At 33.1% G+C, this 23,608-nt stretch overlaps 3 protein-coding genes across 3 annotated transcripts; all 3 read left to right on the top strand.

Moving 5' to 3' along the window:
• The first annotated feature begins 3,657 nt into the window (after window positions 1–3,657).
• LOC123698465 (chromatin assembly factor 1 subunit A-like) lies at window positions 3,658–8,552 on the top strand. Its single transcript, XM_045645099.1, has 6 exons — window positions 3,658–4,797; window positions 5,132–5,351; window positions 5,824–6,279; window positions 6,627–6,805; window positions 7,191–7,349; window positions 7,753–8,552. Exons 1-6 carry the CDS (start codon window positions 3,793–3,795, stop codon window positions 8,197–8,199), a joined length of 2,466 nt encoding a protein of 821 aa, XP_045501055.1. The 5' UTR covers window positions 3,658–3,792; the 3' UTR covers window positions 8,200–8,552.
• Window positions 8,553–8,752: 200 nt separating this feature from the next.
• On the top strand, window positions 8,753–12,288 carry LOC123698466. Its single transcript, XM_045645100.1, has 2 exons — window positions 8,753–9,383; window positions 12,076–12,288. Exons 1-2 carry the CDS (start codon window positions 9,093–9,095, stop codon window positions 12,238–12,240), a joined length of 456 nt encoding a protein of 151 aa, XP_045501056.1. The 5' UTR covers window positions 8,753–9,092; the 3' UTR covers window positions 12,241–12,288.
• Window positions 12,289–13,357: 1,069 nt separating this feature from the next.
• Window positions 13,358–21,804, top strand: LOC123698464. The gene is made up of 3 exons (XM_045645098.1): window positions 13,358–13,845; window positions 15,484–15,505; window positions 20,257–21,804. The coding sequence occupies exons 1-3, from the start codon at window positions 13,684–13,686 to the stop codon at window positions 20,388–20,390; spliced, it is 318 nt and encodes a 105-aa protein (XP_045501054.1). The 5' UTR covers window positions 13,358–13,683; the 3' UTR covers window positions 20,391–21,804.
• Window positions 21,805–23,608: the final 1,804 nt, after the last annotated feature.

Below are 23,608 nucleotides of genomic sequence, written 5' to 3'. Positions count from 1 at the left end.
AGCGCCGATATAAGCGCTTATAAGTTTCCAGCTTTCTTTGTGAATACGCCCTAAGGGTTTATCTTACTGGGTATGTACCTAGTGTGTAGTTACTGTGTAATATTATTGTTAAAAAGATAAATTTGTTGACAATGCAAATATTATGTACACGATATACTGTGCGATATACATACTACACCCACTTTTTAATCACAATTTTTTCGTTAGGTCCCCTTTAGTTTTTAAATATTTTTTTTTAATTTTGGGTTTAAAAAAATTACACTTTAGCACCTCATCCATAGCTAAATTGGCGAATTTTATCAAAATCGTATTTTTTATCGTTAGGTCCATCATTGAATTTGTTAAATTTATTATTTTATTAGAATTATAAAATAATTAAAACCTGCGAATGCGCCTTAGAGCATTAAGGCATGCGCACATCTTAAATAAACAGCGCCAAATTTAAATTGGTATCGTTTCATTTATTAAATAAATCAATTGTTCTGAGAGTGCTTATTTATTAAAAACCTACTTTTCAACCTTAGATCATTAAGTAATGGATGGAGTACGCTGGCAAATGTTCTAACTAAACTTTCTGCCGATTTTGGTGCGGAGAGGGTAACTCACACTATGAAACACAATCACATATTCACAGAAATAATTTGTGTCTTTACAAAAAAGGATGTAACCATATCGATATTACAAAAATAATAATTTTGTTGAAATTAGAAATAACATTAATATAATATTCATAAAAACTACTACACAGGTCTTTTGTATTGTTTTCATCATTATTATATGCATACGAAAAAACGATAAAAAGCCATTTTATTTGTATTTGAATATGTATTCATTCATCACAGCACATTTCAATAAATTCAACTCTATTTCTTAGTTCATAAAGATTAAATTTGAGTATTTATTTTTCCAGTCTCGTGAGGCCACATCAATGATCGAGTAAACATGACTCCATTATTTGTCTTGATCATATCGCTAAACGATACATCGACGATTATCGATATGCACAGGTTTTAATTATTTTATAATAACAAATAATTTAACAATTTCAATGATGGACCTATACGGACTTAACGGTAAAGAATACGATTTTGTTAAAATTTGCCAATTTTGCTATGGATGAGGTGCTAACTGATAAAGTGTATTTTTTTTTATGCCCAGAATTAAAAAAAAATATTTATAAAAAAACTAAAGGGGACCTAACGAAAAAATTGTGGGACCTTAAAGGACCTAACGGAGACCTATCGATTAAGGTCATTTTTGACCCAAAATTCTATGGTGGGGTGCTAAAGTGTAATGTTTTTATACCAAAAATTTAAAAAATTATTAAAAAAAAACTAAAGGGACCTAACAAAAAAATTGTAGGATCTTAAAGGACCTAACGGAGACCTATCGATCAAGGTAATTTTCGACCCAAAATTCCATTGATGGGGTGCTAACACGGTGCTAAGTTTGCATTGGTCACTTCAGTATGGTACACTTACATAAACCTTTTTTTACATATCAAAATATACTTTTTAAACGGGAAAATAGTTATAGCATTAAACTAATTACTAATACTCTAAAGGAAAATATTATATAAATAGCATCGAAAACGTTTCTGCTTATAGACCAGTGCAAACTTAGCACCCCATCTATGGAATTTTGGGTCGAATATGACCTTGATCGTTAGGTCCCCGTTAGGTCCTTTAAGGTCCCACAATTTTTTCGTTAGGTCCCCTTTAGTTTTTTTTTAATAATTTTTTAAATTTTAGGTATAAAAAAATGCAACTTTAGCACCCCATCCATAGAATTTTGGGTCAAAAATGACCTTAATCGATAGGTCTCCGTTAGGTCCTATAAGGTCCCACAATTTTTTCGTTAGGTCCCCTTTAGTTTTTTTTTAATAATTTTTTTTTAATTTTAGGTATAAAAAAGTTACACTTTAGCACCCCATCCATAGCAAAATTGGCAAATTTTATCAAAATCGTATTCTTTACCGTTAGGTCCGTATAGGCTCATCATTGAAATTGTTGAATTATTTATTTTATTAAAATTATAAAAACCTGCGCATGCGTCTTAGAGCATTAAGGCATGCGCACATCATACATAAACAATGCGAAATTTAAATTGGTATCGTTTCATTTGTGTTTCATTTATTTAATTTAAATCAATAAATAAATCTATACTAGTCACGTCCGAAAGATGAAACTGGCTTTTTATTTCGAAAATTTATTTGGCAACACTTGACAGTTAACTGTCATTAAAACCTGAGTTGTTGATGCTCAGAGCAATATGCTCTCAGATGCTCTTAGTGTTGATGTGTCAAAGCTTGTCAAAGTGATTTTTTTTTCTGCGATTTTAGCTTAGGATTTTAGTGATTTCAAAAAAAAAATATTTTTGAAAACTGAGTTGAAAACATGACGAAAACTTTAAACTATGATTAATAAATTTAAAATGAAACAATTTGTAGTTTTCAAGGAAAAACAAGAGTGTTTACGAGAAATATCAGCTCAATGCATTGTTAAGTGTGACTTGATATTTTGATGATTTTCATCTTGATTGCATTGCACATTATTATAAGTAGGTATGATTTGTTTTATATTATTATTATTATTTTGCATGGATGATACTAGTAACCCAGTTAAAAACCATTCAAGCAACAATATAAAATTGAACGATCTGTCCGTTCAAAATGTTTAAAGACTCAAAATCAGTATCTCGACGAGATTTATTCTATGACCGAACCATGTTATTCATGTTGAAGAGCAGTACAAAAAAAAACAAGATGGAATAACTGCAGAAATGGAAGAGTTAATGATGTCAGAGATAATGATAGTGATTCTTATTCTTTATTCGCGGCTTAAAGCCAGTTTCATCTTTCGAACCAGACGTGACTAGTATAGATTTATTTATTGATTTAATTTAATAAATGAAACGATACCAATTTAAATTTCGCACTGTTTATGTATGATGTGCGCATGCCTTAATGCTCTAAGGCGCATGCGCCGGTTTCAATTATTTTATAACTAGTGGTCCGCCCCGGCTTCGCCCGTGGTACGTATTTAGTATCCTATATCCTTCTCCTGGCTCTAAACTACCTCCCTGCCAATTTTCAGCTAAATCGGTTCAGCCGTTCTTGATAATTTAATAACATAAATAATTTAACAATTTCAATGATGGGCCTCTACGGACCTAACGGTAAAGAATACGATTTTAATAAAATTCGCCAATTTTGCTATGGATGGGGTGCTAAAGTGTAACTTTTTTATACCTAAAATTAAAAAAAAATTATTAAAAAAAAACTAAAGGGGACCTAACGAAAAAATTGTGGGACCTTATAGGACCTAACGGAGACCTATCGATTAAGGTCATTTTTGACCCAAAATTCTATGGATGGGGTGCTAAAGTTGCATTTTTTTTATACCTAAAATTTAAAAAATTATTTAAAAAAAAACTAAAGGGGACCTAACGAAAAAATTGTGGGACCTTAAAGGACCTAACGGGGACCTAACGATCAAGGTCATTTTCGACCCAAAATTCCATAGATGGGGTGCTAAGTTTGCACTGGTTGCTTATAGTGTTTTGAAATAATACCTATGTAAGACAGTAACACTACCTATTTCTGAACGAATCCTCAATCTCCCGCCCTTTCGGCGCCACTGTCAAAACCAAAAACTTTGCTATTGAGAAATGCGAATGTGTTCATTGTTGAATAGATCTAAATAACAAAAAGCAATGTGATTGGGTAAACTGTTTATAAAGCAGTTAATTATTATTTTATTTGCATAGTGTACGGTCTGTTTTTTGCGCACTATGAAACCTCAAAAATCACCTGAAAATGAAGAAGTGACGCCGTCCAAGAAAAAACTGAAGCAAGCTCGGCTTCCATTTAAACTTTTAACTGAAGTATCACCTAAAACTGATGTAGTGCAAACAAGAAAGAGAAAACTCTCGGTGCCAGATCCGCAACCAGTCACAAAAGTTGGTAAAATAACCAAAGAAAATGAAATATCAAATGAGTTAGTCGTGATCAGTGATGATGACAGTAAGGATACTGAAGGAACAAAAGTGGAGAATAACCCGAAACATCTCAATCCATTCGTCAAATTAGTAGATACCGCGTGGAAAAAGAAACTTAATAAATCTAAAACGTCTAGAAAAAAGAAAAGTGTATTAAATAATAATGTTACGGGAGTTTGTAATGGCAAAAACGACAGTGAAACCGCCAATGATTTGGTTCATAATGCAAATAATACTTCTCAATCTGAAACAACTGCAGATGTCGAGAAAATGGATGTTGACGAGACAGAAGATGCAGATCTTAATGAAACTACAGAGCCATCTGAAAAAGTTGAAAAATCAACAAAAAACCCAAAGTCTGATGGACTAAAAAATGAAAAATTAGATAGTAGGGAAAATAAACAAGATATAATATCATTGGAGGACTCTAATGATCCCACTGATATTGAACCCAAATGTGATGATGATGTGGAAAGTGTAAAAAGTAATAATGATGTAGAAAAAAATGAAGAAAATAGTGATTCAGAGAATAGTGAGGTTGAATGTAACACAAATTCTAAGAAAGATGGATCTGACAGTACAGCAAAGGAAAAAAGTCCTGTAACACCAAGAAGAACAGCTCGGAATAAGGTCAATAATAGTAATAATAGCCTTAATACTTCCCAAATAAGTACAAGTGATGATGTTAGTTCTACTCCTAATACTCCTAAACGTACCACCAGAAGCTCTTCAGTTGTTGCAAGTGAAGGGGATGTCTCGTTAAATGAATCTGCAAACACAAATCTCACTCCCAAACAGGTAAGAAAGCATATTATACAGTTTTGGTTCATGAAAATAAATGCTAAGATTAACTATTTATTTTGCTATATTTTTCATCCTATTTTGCCTTTTTACATAATATTTGTGGCAAATAATAAAAATTTACTGAGTGCATTGAAAATTGTAATGATGTTTTTAATTTCTAACATGAAAGCAGTGAATATCTGTTCAATAAAAAGATACCATTTATGAGAAACCTCATCCTTATGTATTATTAAAAATATAATTTATATAAATACACGTCCATCAAGAGTTAACAGATAACAGTACAAAATATAACTTAATGCACCTTTATATTATTATTAATTCACAGGCACAAAAGAAACTCGAATCTGCTAAAAAGAAAGAAGAAAGGGATAGGAAAAGACAGCAGGAAAAAGAGGAAAGAGCTAGAATAAGGCAAGAAAAAGAGGAACAAAAGAAAAAGGAAAGGGAAGAAAAGGAGGAGGCCAGGAAACGAGAGAAGGAAGAAAAAGAGGAGCAGAAGAGGAAAGAGAGAGAAGAGAAGGAAAAGCAGAAAGAATTAGAAAAAAGTGAGAATCATATTTGTTTGTATAATTTATTTAAATATACTATAAATTCTTGCCTTTGAGTGAAATGAATTTAATTTGTGCTAGATGGAAATACAATCCATCCTAATATTATAAATGCGAAAGTAACTCTATCTGTCTGTCTGTTACTCAATCACACCTTAACTACTGAACCAATTTGCATAAAATTTGGTATAGAGATATTTTATACCCGAGATAGGACATAGGCTACTTTTTACCCCGGGACATAGCCCATAGGATAAGTTTATTCCGGAAATCCCACGTGAACGGGAACTATGCGGGTTTTTCTTTGACTGCGCGGGTGATGCCGCGGGTGGAAAGCTAGTAATCAATAATATAGAAATTAAGCATTTTTGACTGAGTATTATGGAAAAATTTATGATTAATTATAAATGCTGCTTACCCATATTCTAATTTTTATTTTACTTGTAAAATAATTGAAATTCTTTTTTAGAACTGAGAGAAGAAAAGGAGGAACAGAAACGGAAGGAAAAAGAAGAAAAGGAAGAGCTAAGAAAGAAAGAAAAGGAGGCTCGTGAAGAAGAGAAAAGAAAGAAACAAGAGGCTTTAGAACAAGAAAAGCAAGAACAAGAGCAGAAAAAGAAAAAGGCAGCAGAGGCATTTGTGAGCTTTTTTGTTCCGAAACAAAAATCGGAAAAAGATCAAACCACAATTGGTTTAAGTAAAAATGATATGTTGTCGAACTTCACTATTAAGGCGGACATGAGATTAGCACCAGCTGTTCGCGTAACTTTAGAGGATGAGAAAAAACAAGCATTAGATAATTTCCTACAGACTCAAAATATAAAAGATCTGTACATAAAGAATATCAAAAATGGTGATATAAAGCCATTAAGTAGTGGCAAGACGTGGCCACTCGATGAGAAAGATGATGATGTTATGATTATTGGTAAGTTTCTATTAAGTTGGCTTAATATTTGTATATTTTCATACTTCAATTTTCAAATGTTCAGTTAAGGTTCTTGGTTCTCATATCTATATATTAATATAAGAGGAATACAACATGTTGTTGTACATTGCTTTTAAAAATATAAGATTCCTGTCATAATCATCATACATATTAATATTCATTCATTCAATGAAGGCGCTAGTCATTCAATCAAATTGCAAAGATATTATTATTAAAACAAAGAATGTATATGCTTTCATTTTATTTTATTTATTACACATAGAATTTATGCTCCAATTTCAATATTTTGCCAACTATGTATTACATATTATTTCTTACAATTACAGAAGACGAGTTGCCTCCAATAGACGGTGCTGGGGAGGTTCTGGAATGTGACTCGGTTGTAAGAGAAAAGCTAAGGCCCAAGTTGCTGAGTTTCCATGAAAATCGACGTCCTCCTTACTGGGGTACCTGGAGAAAGAAAAGTGCACATATTAATCCAAGACAACCTTTTAAAATGGATGAGGTATGTTCTTTTATAGTAGAAGTGTTTGTATAACGAATAATGAATATGATGGGTTGGTGTTTAGTAACAGATAGCATTAATTTAGTAAAAAAATATTATGTTCCCCATTATCTGATACTTACTTTGAAAAATTTTCAAGTAACTGTTTAAGAACCATTTGTTTTTATTGGGAGTCAAATTTCATGTTCGCGTCATGGGGTAAGGCGGACGAATTTGGTATCTTTGAATTTTGCCAAAGAAGTTTCACATCTGACACGTGTGCTCGGCACACACGCTCTTTTTTTCTATGCATATCTATGTGACGCTTTCAAAATTTCCTAAATGGGTAATTGAACAAATAAATATACCAGTTTTACTTTAATCACATGCCTTATTGTATTTACAGAAGCAACTGGACTACGAAGTAGACAGTGACGAAGAATGGGAGGAGGAGGAGGGTGAAAGTATAGATGGTAGCGCTGCGGGCAGCGACAATGAGGAGGGGCCTGATGAATATGAAGTGGACAATGAGGTGTTTGTGCCGCATGGGTACTTGAGTGATGAGGTAAGTGCTAGTTGCAAATAAAACACTAAAGATGTTGGTTCCTGGGTTGTTGCCTACTACAAAAATGGTGCAAATTTACTAAATTATACAAATTATAATATGGTATGTTTTTCATAAGCTTTTGTGTACACATTAAGTTTTGGAACATAATTTAGAAATCACTTTTAATGAGTTGAAAAAGAAGCCATATATATCTATACAAAAGTGTGGAAAAAAATTTGGAATTGATTATTAGCGACATATCTTTTTTGATCAGAATGCTATGTCATGTTCATTTGTATAGACTTGTAAATATGGTACTAGGGTCTCTGTATAATAAAAATACTAATTAAAAATAGTAATGAAAGTACTGATTTTTTTGATAATTCTTGTTTTTTAATCTTATAAAATTCTTAATTTCCAGGAAGCAACTATGGACGACGACGACGTATTGTCTCTCTCACCTGAAACACAAAAAGCAAGACTGAAAAATTTAGAAGATGAATTCGAGTCGGAACTGAAAAAACCGACAGAAAAATTAAAACCTAGACTCTATGGTCTGTTGTGGGAAACGGCTGATGGCGGGAAACCAGAAAAGTGTGTTGATGCTCTATGGAATTACTTTAGCAAAATGGCTATGATTATGAACGATCCAACTCCTTTCTTGCAACCGTCGACAGAAACTGAAGGTACAGAGAAGAAAAAAGTTAAAAAGAAAAAAGTGCCTACAGATACTGAACAAAAGAGTCCAAGCGCTGACAAAAAGAAAAAACCGAAAGCCGAATCTAAAGAAAACAAAACTAAAAATGAGAAACAAGAAAAGAACCAACTGGGTATTAACGCATTTTTGACTAAATTAAAGACTTCGTAAATTACAACTCCATTGTTAGATCAAATATTTTATTTTTATGTTTAATTTAAGGTTTGATACTATACTATATATGTGCATATGTGCCTTATTTATCTTTCTCCTAAAGTGTTGTGAATCTTTTTCATGAAGATTTAACTTATTAGCTGTATAAAAATGATTAAATATGTTGATGATTATAATTAATGGCGTATCATCCTATATTAAATACAATATTATTATTATAACTGTAGTAGGATAATAAGTTTCATAGGATTAAGATTAAGTTAATAATAGGATAGGAAGTCAAAAAAATGCCGTCATTTTTAATATAGTTTCATTTATAAATGTTGTACATCCTGATTAAATTGACATTTTTATACTTTGATTACTTAAGAATTTGACAAAATTGTAAATAAATATATTTTATAATTTCCTACTATACTACTATAGATAATAAAAATTTCATAAAACGTTAAAATATTATGTTTGATTTTATTAGGCTTCTATTGGCGTGCCGCGTGATGGCATTTAATTTATTTTAGCTTTATTATAGCGAAAGCCTTCCTCGATAAATGAGTTATCTAATACTCGAAGTATTTTTCTAATGCGACTAGTTACTAGTACTACAGACTTCTAGTATTCTAGACTAGTAGTTACTTCAGCTATATGACGTCTTTTTATAGCTATTTACAAAGGTTTAACTATTTATTTTATTCCATGAATATTAAACTAGCAAAACTCAGAAGGCAGTTAATTATTAAGTAGATATTAATGAAAACTCCATAATTGTTTGACATAAAAATAAAATACCATAAACAAAACATTAATATAAAAAAAAAATACAACTGACGTTTTGTTCAGTTTTAAACTTGGTTTTAAATAGCAATATATAGCTATAAACATCCCAATTTAAAATGTCGAAGAAAATACAATACAGAGATGTATCCGACGGATTAAAGAAATTACGAGATTTTTTACTGGGCAGGAAGTATACGTTGCCCCATCGTTTCCCGCCTTTCATTGCGCCTAGGACTATTCCGCCCGCCGAAATACCTAGATGTCCGGACTATAAATATTCTGGTCAATATTACTATGAGAGGAATGCATTTGATTCAGTCAAGCCGCCTGTAGTTGCCCCTGTCGCCGCCGGACCTCCTCTCAGTCATGACCCAAGTAAAAAAGGGGCTGCGTTAAAATCGGACGATGTAAGTATTTCGTCGTTTTTATGTATGGAGGTTTTTTGAATGCACTCTATCGTTTTGCCACTTATAGCACTATAACATCTAGAAACCATTCATTCCATGTATTCAAGTTTCAGTGTTGTAAATGAGCAACTATTGAATTTCAATAGAGAGAAATCTTTCGGTGTAACTAGTTACGAGTTATTTGTAATTATGTATTTGAACATAATATGTATATGATCGATTACTATGAACAATTTCAATGAACATATTAATAACTATAGTCCTTTTCACCTATGATGATTCCTGTGACACTTCGTCGTGTTCCGAATTACGTATTTTATGTTTAAAACGCCAAAATAATTTTAGTGCATAATATTTTTATTTTATGGCGGCATTATTAACAAAAATATAAAATGAAACATCTTAAGCTTATAAATCAAAAACAGTATTGTTTAGTTTAATATAATGAAAAATAAAATAAAATAACACAAAAATATAATACCTAGGGCCATTGCGCCTGTTCGCGTCCACCTGCCTATTCGCGTCCATTTTGCGGATATCTTTTAGAAAATTCACGAAAATAAGTATACTTTATATAAAATTGTAATAAGAAAAATTTCCGATAATACCTCAATGTATAAGAGACATGCACACTTATTCAAAATATGCCTGCGCACCGCCTATCCTTTTTAAAAAAAATATTTAATTTTGGCTATTAAACGAGAGAGCTAAAACGCGCGGGATTTTGAAAAAAAAAATAGTGCGCAGCGTCGCGTTTGACGGTAAGTATCTTATTGTTAAATGTGAATTTTTGAATATGTAACTGTTTCTTTACTTTGCTAACAAAACATGGAATAGTATGGATTATAAATCAGCTTATTTCTTTTACAATTAATAGCTAAAATAAGGTGGACGCGAATTACTACACCGAATTTGTACAACTTCCATTTTGCGTCCACGGTGGGCGCAAACTATACCTATAGTGCATAACAATAGAACATATTGCGTCCACATTGTTTTTCATTACGTAGCAATGAATTGTTTGTTAAAATATGTAATTTATAATAGATTGTAAATTTTTTACTAAGACCACAAGTTGATAATTTAAATTTTCATTCAAATTAGCAAATTTTTATGCTATTTTTTCATTTTAAAATGGGTATTCCAAGAATGAGACTACTTAGTATCGTTGAGAATGAGAGTCAATAAGTTTGTGGTTAAGAAAATAATATAAACAAAAAAAAAAAAATTCATTAGAAACTAAAAAAATAGGGTAGAGGTGTAGGTAATCTTAATAGAACTGATTATTATTTATTTACATAACGTAACGTTGTTTTTTGTTAATTTTTAGTTCTATTTATGATGAAAAGATAATGCTGCTGCAAATTATGCTGCAAATTTTCGCAAATTTCGACATTCGCAAGGGAATCAAAACCTACAGGGTACTTTACGTGAACACAGACACTTGAAGTTTGGTACGAAGCAACGTCTTATAGCACGAATAAGGGAGATATTGAAAAAATAATCATTTACAGTTAAAACATATGAAAAAAAAAACAGGTTAATACGGAACCCTCATTGTGCGAGTTCCACTCGAATTTGGCCGGTTTTTATTAAATAACTATATTCGTAAATAAATAATTTATTAAAATCTAATTTTTATTTGCATTTATCTGATAAAATATCACCCAATACACTCTTAATTATTTTTCTAAGCTGGTGGACGCGAACTGGTCCACGGGTGGACGCAAACTGGAATTTTTGGACGCGAACTGGGTAAAACGCCTAATTCTGCTATTTATCTAGATAAATAAAAACCACATGATATTTCCAACACAATTGAAAGTAAATCTTATAATAGACTATGTAATGAACACGTTACATAAATTTTGCGTTGAAATTTGTTCTGGAACATTTTTATTTTCTCCTTCAAACTTTCCAACTGCACTAAGTGGACGCGAACTGGCGCAATGACCCTACGCAATTCGTGTACATGAAATGGATCGTTGAAAAATCATAGAGTTGGAAAACATATAATCGGCGCCCAGTCAGCCTTGTATAGGTACAAGTTGCATTTTTATATTGATACTTTATGTGGTATTCTGTTATTGTTATTGTTGACTTTTTTTTTGCTGTTGTTTGCTAAGTTTCCTTAGTTAATTGTTGGCGAAATGCCGAAAAAACTAATTTTGATACTTTATTCAAATCGATTTCATTTCCATATAAAATATTATCGATTATCGGAAACAATTGATACGATTTCAGTAAAGACATCTCTGCACGTGTCAAAAATCAATGTGTCACAGAAATCATCTTAGGTGGAAAGGACTATAGCTTCCGCCCGATATTCCGTCCGCGCGTAGTCGGTCTTCGCGTGGATGGTTTATTTCTCCATTTTGAGTAACTCTGACAATGACATCTTATAAATATCTTTTATAAAGACCAAATACGGCTCGACCTATAATAATACGCAACGTGTGTTCGCGGTTCTACAGAACAACGTCTATGGATAAAACTGAAAAATTAAGTTTAATTTTTTTTCTACGTATTTTTTCAGGATAAAAAGTATCCTATTTTACGCCCAGGATAATAAGGTATAATTATACCAAGTTTCATCGAAATCGAACCGGTAGATTTCAGGTGATGTCTTCACATACAGACAGACAGACAGACTTTAATAAGAGTACATATTATATTGATGATTTTCTTTCAGATTTGCTTCAACCAACCGCCAACTCCCGGACAGCCCTGGTGGTGGGATGGGCACTGTTATTACGAGTACGTTGACGATCCTCCACCAAAACCAGTTGTGGCCGCAACTAAATCTGATCGACATTCCCCGCAATGCCCACCCTCGTCGTCTCCTCCGAAGAAATAGTTTTAGTTTTTGAATATTTATGAATGTTATTAAATTATGCTTTTGAAATTTGCTTGTAATTTTTTTTACAACAACGCAAGAGGTAGTTAGTTACTTTCCTTTAGTTACTTTAATAATATAAATATCAGTACTGAATAGTAATACAACAGTATAACTCTGTGGTATAACTACTTTTTCAAATATTGTACACATAACTTTAACCTTGATATTTGAACGAGCGGTCACGAGTTGTCCCTTAACCGTTGTCCGTTAAATAATAGTTTACGTAGTGTTTCATTTGTGTACTAAGAAAAAAAAATTAGCTCTTTTACGCTTCTTTTAGACAACTATGTGAGTAGCTTAGAAATATGAAAAAAAACAGTACCTAAATAAACTTTGCCTTCAACGATTTATGAATATGCAAAATGTAGAGCTGTTGTAAAAATTGAATATCGCGCCAATACCTAGCTACACAAAATATTATTAACTAAGATTCTTGTAATATTTCCTTTGTGGAGATTCTCTTATTCGATCGTATTTAATTTCCATAATGTCAAGGCAAGAATTGTGAAATATCAGACGTGCTTACATTCGCACTCCATACATTATGTATAACACATTTTCTTCTGACTGCATTTCATCCTTGAGCAATAGTTTTCAATAGGTATCACTAATTAGATGGCTGCATTAAATTTAGTGTGTGACAAATAGTCTACAACATAATATCTTAAAAGAAATCTGTTGTTTATCTATTTTACTAATTACTTTTTTACCTACTCTAGGTATTTCTATCTCTACCTACTCTGGGTCTATGTATGAGATGATGGGTACATAGACCCAGAGACCGCTACGGAATGTTATATTTTGATGTTGCAAAAAATAATCAAAATTATACGAGCCAGACGTCGGTGCGCTAACACAATTGTTTTTTATTATTCTAGCATTTACCCTATCGCTTTCTTTCATTGCGACATGTAAAGTATAGCTTTCAATTATCCACAATTCGCAAATCCAAAATGCGATAAGGGGCTTATGCTGATAACATCGAACGGTTATTAGACCGCGTTCGAGACAAGAGCTCAAGAGCGTTCATCGCTAGTGATTAGGATTAATCTGTTGAACCATAGCTACAAATTTACGATAGGCGACCGCGGCGGTCGGCGCATGAGCGAAATTACGCGGTACGCCCGGTCGCCAGTGCTTCCAACATCATTACTCACTCCACACGCATCGGAGTCTCGAACCTCCGACTTATCGAGAATAATGACATACCCACACCCTCCCTCAGCGCCGACGTACTTCACGAGTTATTAAAGAAACTAAAATAATGACCAATAAAAACGGTGTTGGAATGTTGTGCTCGCTCTAAGGAATCTGACTGTATCTGTGTTCAGTGACGCTTTTGAAATTTAAGTGCGTTAGTGAGAAGAGCCACCTGTGAACCGAGTCCCAGACAGCGTAAAGATGAAGGAAGACAGCGATAATTCAGCGCTGGCTGAACGAATAGCTGAATTCAAGAGTGATCCGGAGAAACTTCGGCAGGCCTCTGAATTCGTAGATCAACTGATTCAGCAAGCAAAGAAAGAGGCAGAAATAAAACATAAAGAGAAAGAAAGAAGCAAATTTGTAAGTATCAATGTATATTTATCCCCGTAAGGAAAGTGGATGTGATAGGGCGGTAAGTTCATTGTAGATTTGCAATAGAACGCAACCGCTTCTTGATACTAGATCCCTAGAATATCCGACTTAGGTCGAAAATATGTAAATAAGTTAAAACTATTTTGCATGTTTAATCTATTTTCGCGCACGTAAATTACCTCCATCACTCTTTGAGTCTTTTGACAGCAGATCAATACTCTTCATTCGCCAGTTTTATTATAAACAGCTGTTGGGAACAAAATATAATGTTCGGATGTTTTGATCATCATTTGCAATATGTTTTTGTTTTCAACAAGTGTGGGTAGATGTTATCTTTATCCATGTATAATGTATTGCATAATTTGATCCATATCTATAAGCAGATATCTTATATTGGACAAATAAGCGATAAGTTTTTGTAACACAATATTGATGTTCATGAGATTAGTATTTTCGATCTGATAATAATGTACAACTGCATAATATCTATAAATAGACTGATCAAAAACAAAACATATTTTCCGTTACTTTCAAAAGTACTGTAGGTACCTATCTATTTTGTAGGATATTATATTTAGTATACATATTGTTCTGAGGTGCTTGTACCTATTTTGAATGTTTAGAAATAGTACATTTACCTATTCGTTTAATTATACCCAATTATTCTCATCTATTTCGAGCTCTATAGTCTATAGGTACACTCTTACATAAATACCTCCCTCTAGCGAGTTTTTTGCTTGAGTCTTCTTGAAATTGTAATGATATCGACGATCTATGCTCATAAACGAATAATTTATTCCAAGTCTTTTCATTAAAATTCCAACAACCTTATAGAAAAGGAAACTTGGGTTATAATAAATAGATAAGTCCTAAGGCGATAACCTAGGACGACCTGAATACGATTATTGTAATTACATGTTATTTTCTCGCATGTTCGTGACTTCAAACGATGCTAAATAAGATTTCTTTTCATAATAATTTTCTTTGATAAATAAATTGGAAAATCCTTTTATTTAATGTAGGTACATAATCTTAGGGCGGCCGTACACGGACCGCTTCAAGCAGTTGAGACCGACCGCTTGAAGCCGCGACCGCACGGTGAACTATGAACATTCATTCACCGCCGTACACGTGACGGCTCGAGCCGTCGCGACCGCTTCAAGCCGTCAACTGCATGACGAAATTCCATCGTGCCGTTGACGGCTCGCGAGCGGTCGTGAGGCATACACGGACTGCTCGAGCCGTTGACTGCGCTAGAGCCGTCGACGGCTTCCTCTCCCCCTGAAAATCAATGACGCGACTAGTCAAAAAATCAACAGCTCGAGCGGTTGGTAGCGACGGCTCGAGCAGTCAAGAACCGACGGCTCGAGCCGTCAACGACCGACCGCTCGAGCCGTCCGTGTACGTCGCTCAGCCGTTAACTGCTCGAGCGGTCCGTGTACGGCCGCCCTTAGAGTATACTTTCTTACCTATAATTAATAAACTTCAATATAATAAACTCTATAGTGGTATTGGTACCTACATTTGTTTATAGTTTTTTTCTATTGCTGGCTTTTGCATCGTCCAATTTTGTAACCATTTTTTTGTAGTCATACTAATAGTAACACAAATTTCTTATTGTTTCAGGAATCACAAGAGCTTGGATCAAGTGAGTAAATTATCTAATTAAAATAAAATCTATTCTTTATTAACTTGTAGACAGCAAATCCCATACAATATCCTTGTAGATGGCATTCGCGTTGGATTTCGCGATGGCATTCGCGAAGGCATTCGCGATGGCATTCCTGATAGCTTTCGCGATGGCATTAGCGAAGGCATTCGCGATGGCATTCGCGATGGCATTCGCGATGGCTTTCGCGATGGCATTCGCGATGGCTTTCGCGATGGCATTCGCGATGGCTTTCGCGAAGGCATTCGCGATGGCATTCGCGAAGGCATTCGCGATAACATGCGCGAGGGCCTTTGCGATGGTATTTGCATGGCTTTTGTATGGCATTAGGCGTAGAAAAGTTTTTTAGAAAGTAAAATTTCGCATCTTCTTTACCTTGAAAACTTTCTTATATCACTCACTTTATTCTGTCTAATATTTTTTGAATTTTTTTTTTTCTAGTGCCCATATTTTTTTGAGTTGTAGAACGTGTAACATAAAACAAAAATGAAATTGTATAAGACAGTGATGCAAGATTTAAATATTGATAAAGATAACGTGATTAATTATATTACCTACATACGATTTGAACCCACGACTTATAGACGTCTGTCTAGCCGAAGTCAGCATCTCAAAATCTAGTCTTGCATACTACAACCTGAATCTAAACAAGTTGATCCATTTACAGTTTTATTATAACTACATACCTAACTACATATCTTTATTATATTTTTATAACCGTATAAACTACATATAATCGATCGTTCAGGAATACTCTAATACATAAATACTCTATACATTACCCAATACAATTATTACTATGTAACTACAATAGACCTTACAATAGACATAATCATTACGCATATTTACATTTTTTTTTGTTGTAAGTTCTAAATTACTTAAAAGTTATTCAATTTGTCATGAACAAAGCTGCGCTTTGTACTTTGTTTTTGTCAATAGCTCTCTCATTTTGTATGGCCTCTTAAAACTTTGGTAATCTTTTATCGTTCTTTAACTTTGAGAATATGAAATAAGATGTAATAGGAATAAGATGTATACCTACCTATGAATTAAAATAAATACGTAATATACGTAATAGTAACACATTACTTATTACTTATAATTCGTTAAATGAGAAATTCATAATTTACCAATGAATGGATTAATCCATCATTCTAGTTGTAGGAACTTTAATACAAAGCATTTCGATATTTTTGTGTTTAGATGTACCAACAAAAATAGGTCATGATACGTTCCACCCTTCTTATGAACAAAAGTCTTCAAAGAAATAAGAACGGATGGCATTCGTGCTTATTCAAAATAGGTGCCCTTTCGAACAATAAGGTCACACGAAAATGGACCTTTTATGTTCCGGAACTAAAATATTCATAACCGTACTGATATGAGGGTTCCGTAAATTATGTAGAGAACTTTAAAAAGGAATAAACCATCGGGCATCATTTTTAATTTAATAAATGTTTTTATTTAAGAAATAGATAACAATATCAAATTGACATTCAGTTATGTTTCCTTTTATAATTGATTTAATTTCTTTAAAATAAATTAACTTGTTGACATATCACATAGGTAAGTAGCTAGAGGACAGCTCTCTCAGCACATACATACTTAAGATTACCTAATGTAAAATTAATTGCAAAATTAGGAATATAGGTACGCTACTTTCCCACATAAAGAAAATCATAATATACCTAATATTAGGTAATCAAATTAGTAATTTTTCTTCTCCACACTGAAAGTGTACCGATAAAAATAGTTATCTTTTAATAGTAGATACCTGCCTACCCACCTTATTAGCCATCTCTATCAGCTGTAAGATACAAATTAAATTTGAGGTCTGATGAATGTAGGTACTAATTGCGCGTTTATTTATGTTGAAATAATATTGCATAAAATCTATTACCTACTACCTAGTAAGTAACTACCAATTCTATGAAATGTCGCATGATAAAGAAGGCATTGACATGATTGTCGACCTATCATTAATTGATACTACTTAATTAAATACCTGTAGCCTATTATAGGTAACAATAGTGCATCGTAAAGGCAACCAGTAACCACGTTTAAACCGTTTATTTAAAGTAATGAAGGAAGTACTCAATTGTATTGTGAGTTAAAAATAACAGAGCGAAGTAAAGCGACATGATTGTTTGATGACGTCATTGCTATGTGTTTACTCACACGAGGCAAGTATTAATTTCGTGAACAATAGATAAGAAAATCACGAGCTACCTGTAAATATGCGGATTATTTGTCATCTTTATCGAGATGACATGAGGGCCTTGGCTTGTGAGTTGTGATTTGGTTGTGATAATAATATTTAGTAACCTTGACAGTGCATTGTTTTGCGAGGTAACTACAATGTTTTTTGTGGCTTTACTTTTTTGGGGACACAAAAAGTTAGTTGGATAAATTATACCTACTTTGTTTGAAGCTTAAATAATAAATGTTACAAAGCAAGCCGAACTGAATAAGTAATTATAGTAACTGTGCAAAATAATATTTAGAAAATATGAGGACGGTTTATTAAAATAAAACCGGCTAAGTGCGAGTCGGACTCGCGCACCGAGGGCTCCGTACAAACCTATTTTACTTATATTATGTTGTAGGTAATTGTAACTTTATGCTTTTGGTAATTTTACCTTTAAGTATCTCTTTCTCAATACCTTGTGTTCACGGGAAGTTCCATGTAGGTTTGATTCTATGACCAATGTAGAAATTTGTTATGCATAATAATTAATAATTGATAATATATAACGTGATCATGTCATGTCAATTTACGCTCATTATCATCCGAAAACAGAATCTGAATACCTCTGAATACGATAACCGCAGACCACAGAGACAAATTTATTGATCAAAATAGGCCAGCTAGAAATAATTTATTCATAATTTTGTCACTGTGGTTAGATGATTCACTATAAATAAGATTTTTTTGAGTTTTACTTTGTTTTCGAATCTTTCTGCTCAATCTATGAGGTTTGAAAAAAGAACGAAGGACTAATTCCACTATGTACCTATTTGCAAAATCTACGAATTAATTAATAGGTACTTTACTTCATAATATGTGCTATTATATATGGTCATTAATGTCAATTATGTAGCGGCTCGCTCATTAAAATTTTGCACAATTAATGATGTAAATAATACTGAAATATCAATAACGAATGCACTTATGTTGTCTGGGCTTTTGCTCGCACAATACGTTCGCAATTCGCATCGATCGAAGCTCCGTAGCCTCCCTACGTGTAATCCGCCCCTGAGCGATGAAAGCAGAGGTTTATTTGCCTTTAGAATATATTGATTTTGCATATTATTTACCTGCATGAGCAACTAACGTGTCGCGTAACGTGAACTGACGAGAATGTGCATGTATAATTATGCTAAACTCTACTAGGAACTAGGAAGGTAGTTATGTAAATATACACTCGGACTTATTACCTACGTAACTGTTTCAGTTCAATTTAAGTTCATTGTACGAATATACATTAATTCACTATTTAAAAGTACGTATTAGGTAATTTTGACTTATATTTGAATGTAAATACCTACATAGATAATGTTAATAGCATAGAAATCTAAATAAAATAAAATAATTTTAGTTTCTGATTGTTCTATCTTCATTGACAAATAAATTATTTATGCAAAAATATATAAATTATTTATGGAAAATCTAAGGCAGGCAACCTATTATCTAAACCTTTACCTATCTACTATTATTTGTGGCATTACAAAATTTTATTCGTAATATAATTATTTTCAATGGCATTATGCTCAAATAAATAAATCATATTTTGAATAATTATTTAGCTGGCTACATAGCCAGCTAAATAATTATTCATAATAACCTAAAGATACAATGTAAAGTGTAAACTCTAGACTCATAAAGCTCAATACTGTAGCTGTACGTCTACATCGTTACGCGTCGTAGCCATTTCATTCACTTTAAAGCTCCGCTAGCCGCTAGGGGAGATACTTGGGCGGAGGGCGGTAGGGAGGTGCTCAAATGAGACAAACTTCAACCCTAATTAAATTGAAGGTAGACACGACAGTACTTCTCTTTTTTACTATCAAGCCCGGCACGTTCATTCTTTTATTACGTTTGTGGAGCTTTTCGCGATATCGCACCGTTAAACCGTGATTTATTGTTCGCGTGTTAAACTGTAAACCAGGGGATTTAGTGCAGTGTACAGCCACATAAATCGACCATTATTTTAAAATGTATTTAGAATTTATATTTTCTTTGAGGCATAATAAATCTGGGTCAGTGTACATGCCGTAATGTATGCAGGTCTGTTGTTTTAAAAAGTATACGATATTATCCGGCGTATTGGAATTTTTACTATGAAATATGCATAATGCATATTCTAAAGTTTCATTTTAACTTTGTGTTGTAAGGTTACTCACAATACGTAGGTTCTCGACTACTTACACGTAGCATATAGGTAGTCAGCCTAGCCAAATAATATGAAAATAATAGTCTCCAATAATTTGAGGCTAAATCGGATTACATAAATCAATCAATTTATTTTTTGAGCTAGTTGGTAATTTTAGTCCTAAATTTTAAAATTCACACGGCACCCTAAAATCTCGTTTGTGCTACTATCTAAGTATTTAACAGCGATTTTACATTTTACTTAAGCGCGATTGGAGGCTACTACCACTGCCGGAACAAAGCCTTACTATGAGGGTAATTAATATGTAGTTTCATTTGAAATTATTATCTTTTTCAGACAACCTCAAACGGCGGTTCGGTCGAGCCCGCGGTTTCATGCTGCGTATGTTCGACGCTCTATGCAACTGCACGCAGACAGCGGCCGCTGCCGCACGCACACACGCCCGCAACAATCCCTTTACAAAGCGCTAATTGCTAAACATTTGCCGCCATTTTCGAGATCAACTGCAGTACGTGTTGGCAGTGAGGGTTGGTTTGAGACACGCGGGTAACTAAATGAAATACTGGGAGGAAAATAAAGAACGTCCGGATGGAAAATATATTATTCATTTTAAGAGTGGTGCGCTTGCAATATGATAATTAATAATTATGATACTGCAAGCATTTCTAGATAGGATAGAGATGATCTGTTTTGTATTATTGGTAATCCGGGATTGAATAGTGATGTTAGCTTACATTTTAAGCGTATACACGTGACCTGTGAAGTTAAATGTCGAGTTATGTAAAGTTTGTATGCCGAATTTGAGCTACGGTAATCAATATTCTGCAGAGCGAAGGAAAGCTTGCGATCTCAAATCATAAGATTGTATAATATGGAATTATTAGATAAACTCTGTGTTGTAGGTACCTACCACGAACGCGCAAAAGCAGACACAAATATATTTAATTTATATTATTATACCTATATCCTTTACCAAATAGTTTAGATTAGTGTCTTCCTATTTTCCTTATAGACGTTGTGATACCCACTGATGTATTCGTAATTAAAAAACGCTTAGTATTTATCTTCTATATTGTGTATAGTAGCATTAAACGTAGCGAAATATCTTGAAGACCCATATCAGTGTATTTTGGATTATACGAAAATGTAGAACTTAAAATAAATGTTGTAAGTTATAGTCGATGATGGAATTAAAAACAAACATTTTAACAATTGATGTAAATAAGTGTTAAGTTGTCTGTAATGAAGCTATTTTGTCTAAGTACTTATATCCCAATCTAATTTATTTTATAGTTATCTTAAAACATTTATATACCGAGTATATATTATATAAAATTATCATTTAATTTGTACATAATATATAAAATGACTGCAGTATTGAAACTTTAACTTTTACGTATACTTTTTGATGGCAATTTTAATAAAAAGTATCCCTAAGAATTTTTATATGACGAGATTTTTACTTTCTGGTAGGTAGTCTTCGGAAAGAACATTTTTATTTATGAAGAAGCATTATTTTCAAATTTAACCAAAATATTTTGTTAAATAAGAAGTCAATGCTATCACCAAATATAACAAGAAATGTTTACCTACTAGGTACTGCACCTTTAAACTAATTATTGTGTTCAATTTTGGTTTTTAAATAGTGAATTAGCAGTGGTAGATAATCTAGAAGCTATAATATTATATTCTTCTATATAATATTCTTCGACCTATCATAATATAAATGTTTATTGTAAAATTATTGTTTCACTGTCGAGCGAGATTGTATGTTCTTGTGAGCTGTACCTATTATAAATGTTCAATGTGATATCCTGCCTGTAACTAAAACTTCCGATGTGATCTGACTTGCGAATTCTTCTATCAAATAAATGATTTTGTGAATGTTGTTGTTTTATTTAAAAGCTATTTTGTGTGTTATATTTAATTTTCCTGTGTAGGTAAGTAAGTACTTGTTACTTTAATAGTTACTAAAATAAACAAAACCTGTGAAATAGGAACCACCCCTTTAAAAACCCTTTTGAAGTAAGTACATTTTTTCCATAATATCTTTTTGGAAATTACTTACATATACTGTTATACAATATGTTAGTTAAATACATTAATATAAAACCATTAACCACCAAGATGATAATTAAAGTACATAATGCCTCTCCTCTGGAAAAATAGTCCGGACACAATACACTCCTTTACCCTATAACCTATTCCTAATAGTTTTAGCAGAGATTACTAAATATATGTATATGTAGGTAGTTACCACGTAAGTAGTAATGTATAGGTAATCTGATAAAAGAATATGATACCAATCAAAAAATAAAAATAAAGAATAATTACTGTGTGATGTCAATAAACTTTTATGAAGCGCTTATAGCCCCAGGGCCCAGACAGGCTAGGGAAAATCGTTATCGTCTAGTGGCCACAAGATTTCACAAATAAAGTACCTACCTAAAGCTTGCGGTTCTGTCAGAACTTTCTAGACAGACCTATGATAATATCTCCCCGTATCTAGGTAAGTATAGGATTACCGGGAATCAATATAATATCTACCAATGACCTATAGGTACCTGAGACTTCAGTTACAGACAAACAGTAACAGAGGGATGAAATAGATACATAATTGATATAACTACTTATTCATAATGAATTAATGAATACTAAGTGAAGTACTTAACTAATAAATTCCTTGAATTAACTTTGTCACTTCTGTTAATGAAAAAAAATACATATTGTTAGGTCTCCTACCATAGTCCTTTTATTGTAAGGGTTGCCTGGTAGAGATCGCTACTTTTTTTTTTATTTAAGCGGGCAAACGAGCAGGCGGGTCACCTGATGGAAAGTGATGCCCGCCGCCCATAAGCATTCGCGTTGTCAGGGGCACCGCGAATGTGTTGCCAGCCTTTAAGAAATTTATATGCCCTTTTTTTGAAGGTCTCCTTGTCAAAGATGTTTGGAAACACCTCAGATGGTAATTCATTCCACAACGATGTTGTTCTTGGCAAAAAATTCCGGGAGAATCGCACTGTAGTAGATCGCCATGCATCCAGATGGTGAGGATGATATATAAGTTTGTGACGCGCAGTGCGGTTGTGGAAATCGGCGGCTGGAATCAGGTCGAAGAGTTCCTCAGAACATTCCCCATTATAAGATATATATACTTAGCAATAAGGCCGCCTTTTGTTGTTTTGTATTAAATTTTTCTTTACTTATTTGATTTTTTTTGACATTAGGTACTTAACTATCTTAAAAAACATTATAAAAATCTCCTAACTACTCACAAGTAGGAATGGAACTAAAGAACATAATAAAAATATAGAGATCAAAAAATATCCCATGCATAGGTATAGATCGTTTATATATGAAATTGGGTCATATATCCATATCGATACAAGCTGAAGGGATTTAGGTCATGTGTTATTTGAGAACCTTTTATTTTACCGAGACTGACCTTTCGCTTAATGCAATAGGTACTGGGCGGAAGTTTTTCTTTCATAATTTAAAATATGATATGATAATATCTTGAATTATGGTATCGCATCGTGGCCTAGGTACCTTGTCCTGTCTTATGTTACGAATATGAACGGTTAAACGCGTAAAGGGTTCTAATTATTATTAAATAGCGCCATCTATTGCATAAGTACTTACTCAATCCCGACAATAGATGTCGTTTATGAATGGTTTATACTTTAGA

The sequence above is a fragment of the Colias croceus genome, chromosome 16 (assembly GCF_905220415.1).
Source record: "Colias croceus chromosome 16, ilColCroc2.1".
Taxonomy (NCBI): Eukaryota; Metazoa; Arthropoda; class Insecta; order Lepidoptera; family Pieridae; genus Colias; species Colias croceus.
The sequence above is the reverse complement of the archived record's forward strand: the minus strand, read 5'-3'. Positions and strand labels throughout refer to the sequence as shown.

Coding starts and splice junctions, on each gene's coding strand:
- LOC123698465 (XM_045645099.1), top strand. CDS start 3,793: ATGAAACCTCAAAAATCACCTGAAAATGAAGAAGTGACGCCGTCCAAG. Junction 4,798..5,131: donor CAAATCTCACTCCCAAACAG/GTAAGAAAGCAT, acceptor ATTAATTCACAG/GCACAAAAGAAACTCGAATC. Junction 6,280..6,626: donor TGATGATGTTATGATTATTG/GTAAGTTTCTAT, acceptor TTACAATTACAG/AAGACGAGTTGCCTCCAATA.
- LOC123698466 (XM_045645100.1), top strand. CDS start 9,093: ATGTCGAAGAAAATACAATACAGAGATGTATCCGACGGATTAAAGAAA. Junction 9,384..12,075: donor CTGCGTTAAAATCGGACGAT/GTAAGTATTTCG, acceptor ATTTTCTTTCAG/ATTTGCTTCAACCAACCGCC.
- LOC123698464 (XM_045645098.1), top strand. CDS start 13,684: ATGAAGGAAGACAGCGATAATTCAGCGCTGGCTGAACGAATAGCTGAA. Junction 13,846..15,483: donor AGAAAGAAAGAAGCAAATTT/GTAAGTATCAAT, acceptor TTATTGTTTCAG/GAATCACAAGAGCTTGGATC. Junction 15,506..20,256: donor ATCACAAGAGCTTGGATCAA/GTGAGTAAATTA, acceptor TATCTTTTTCAG/ACAACCTCAAACGGCGGTTC.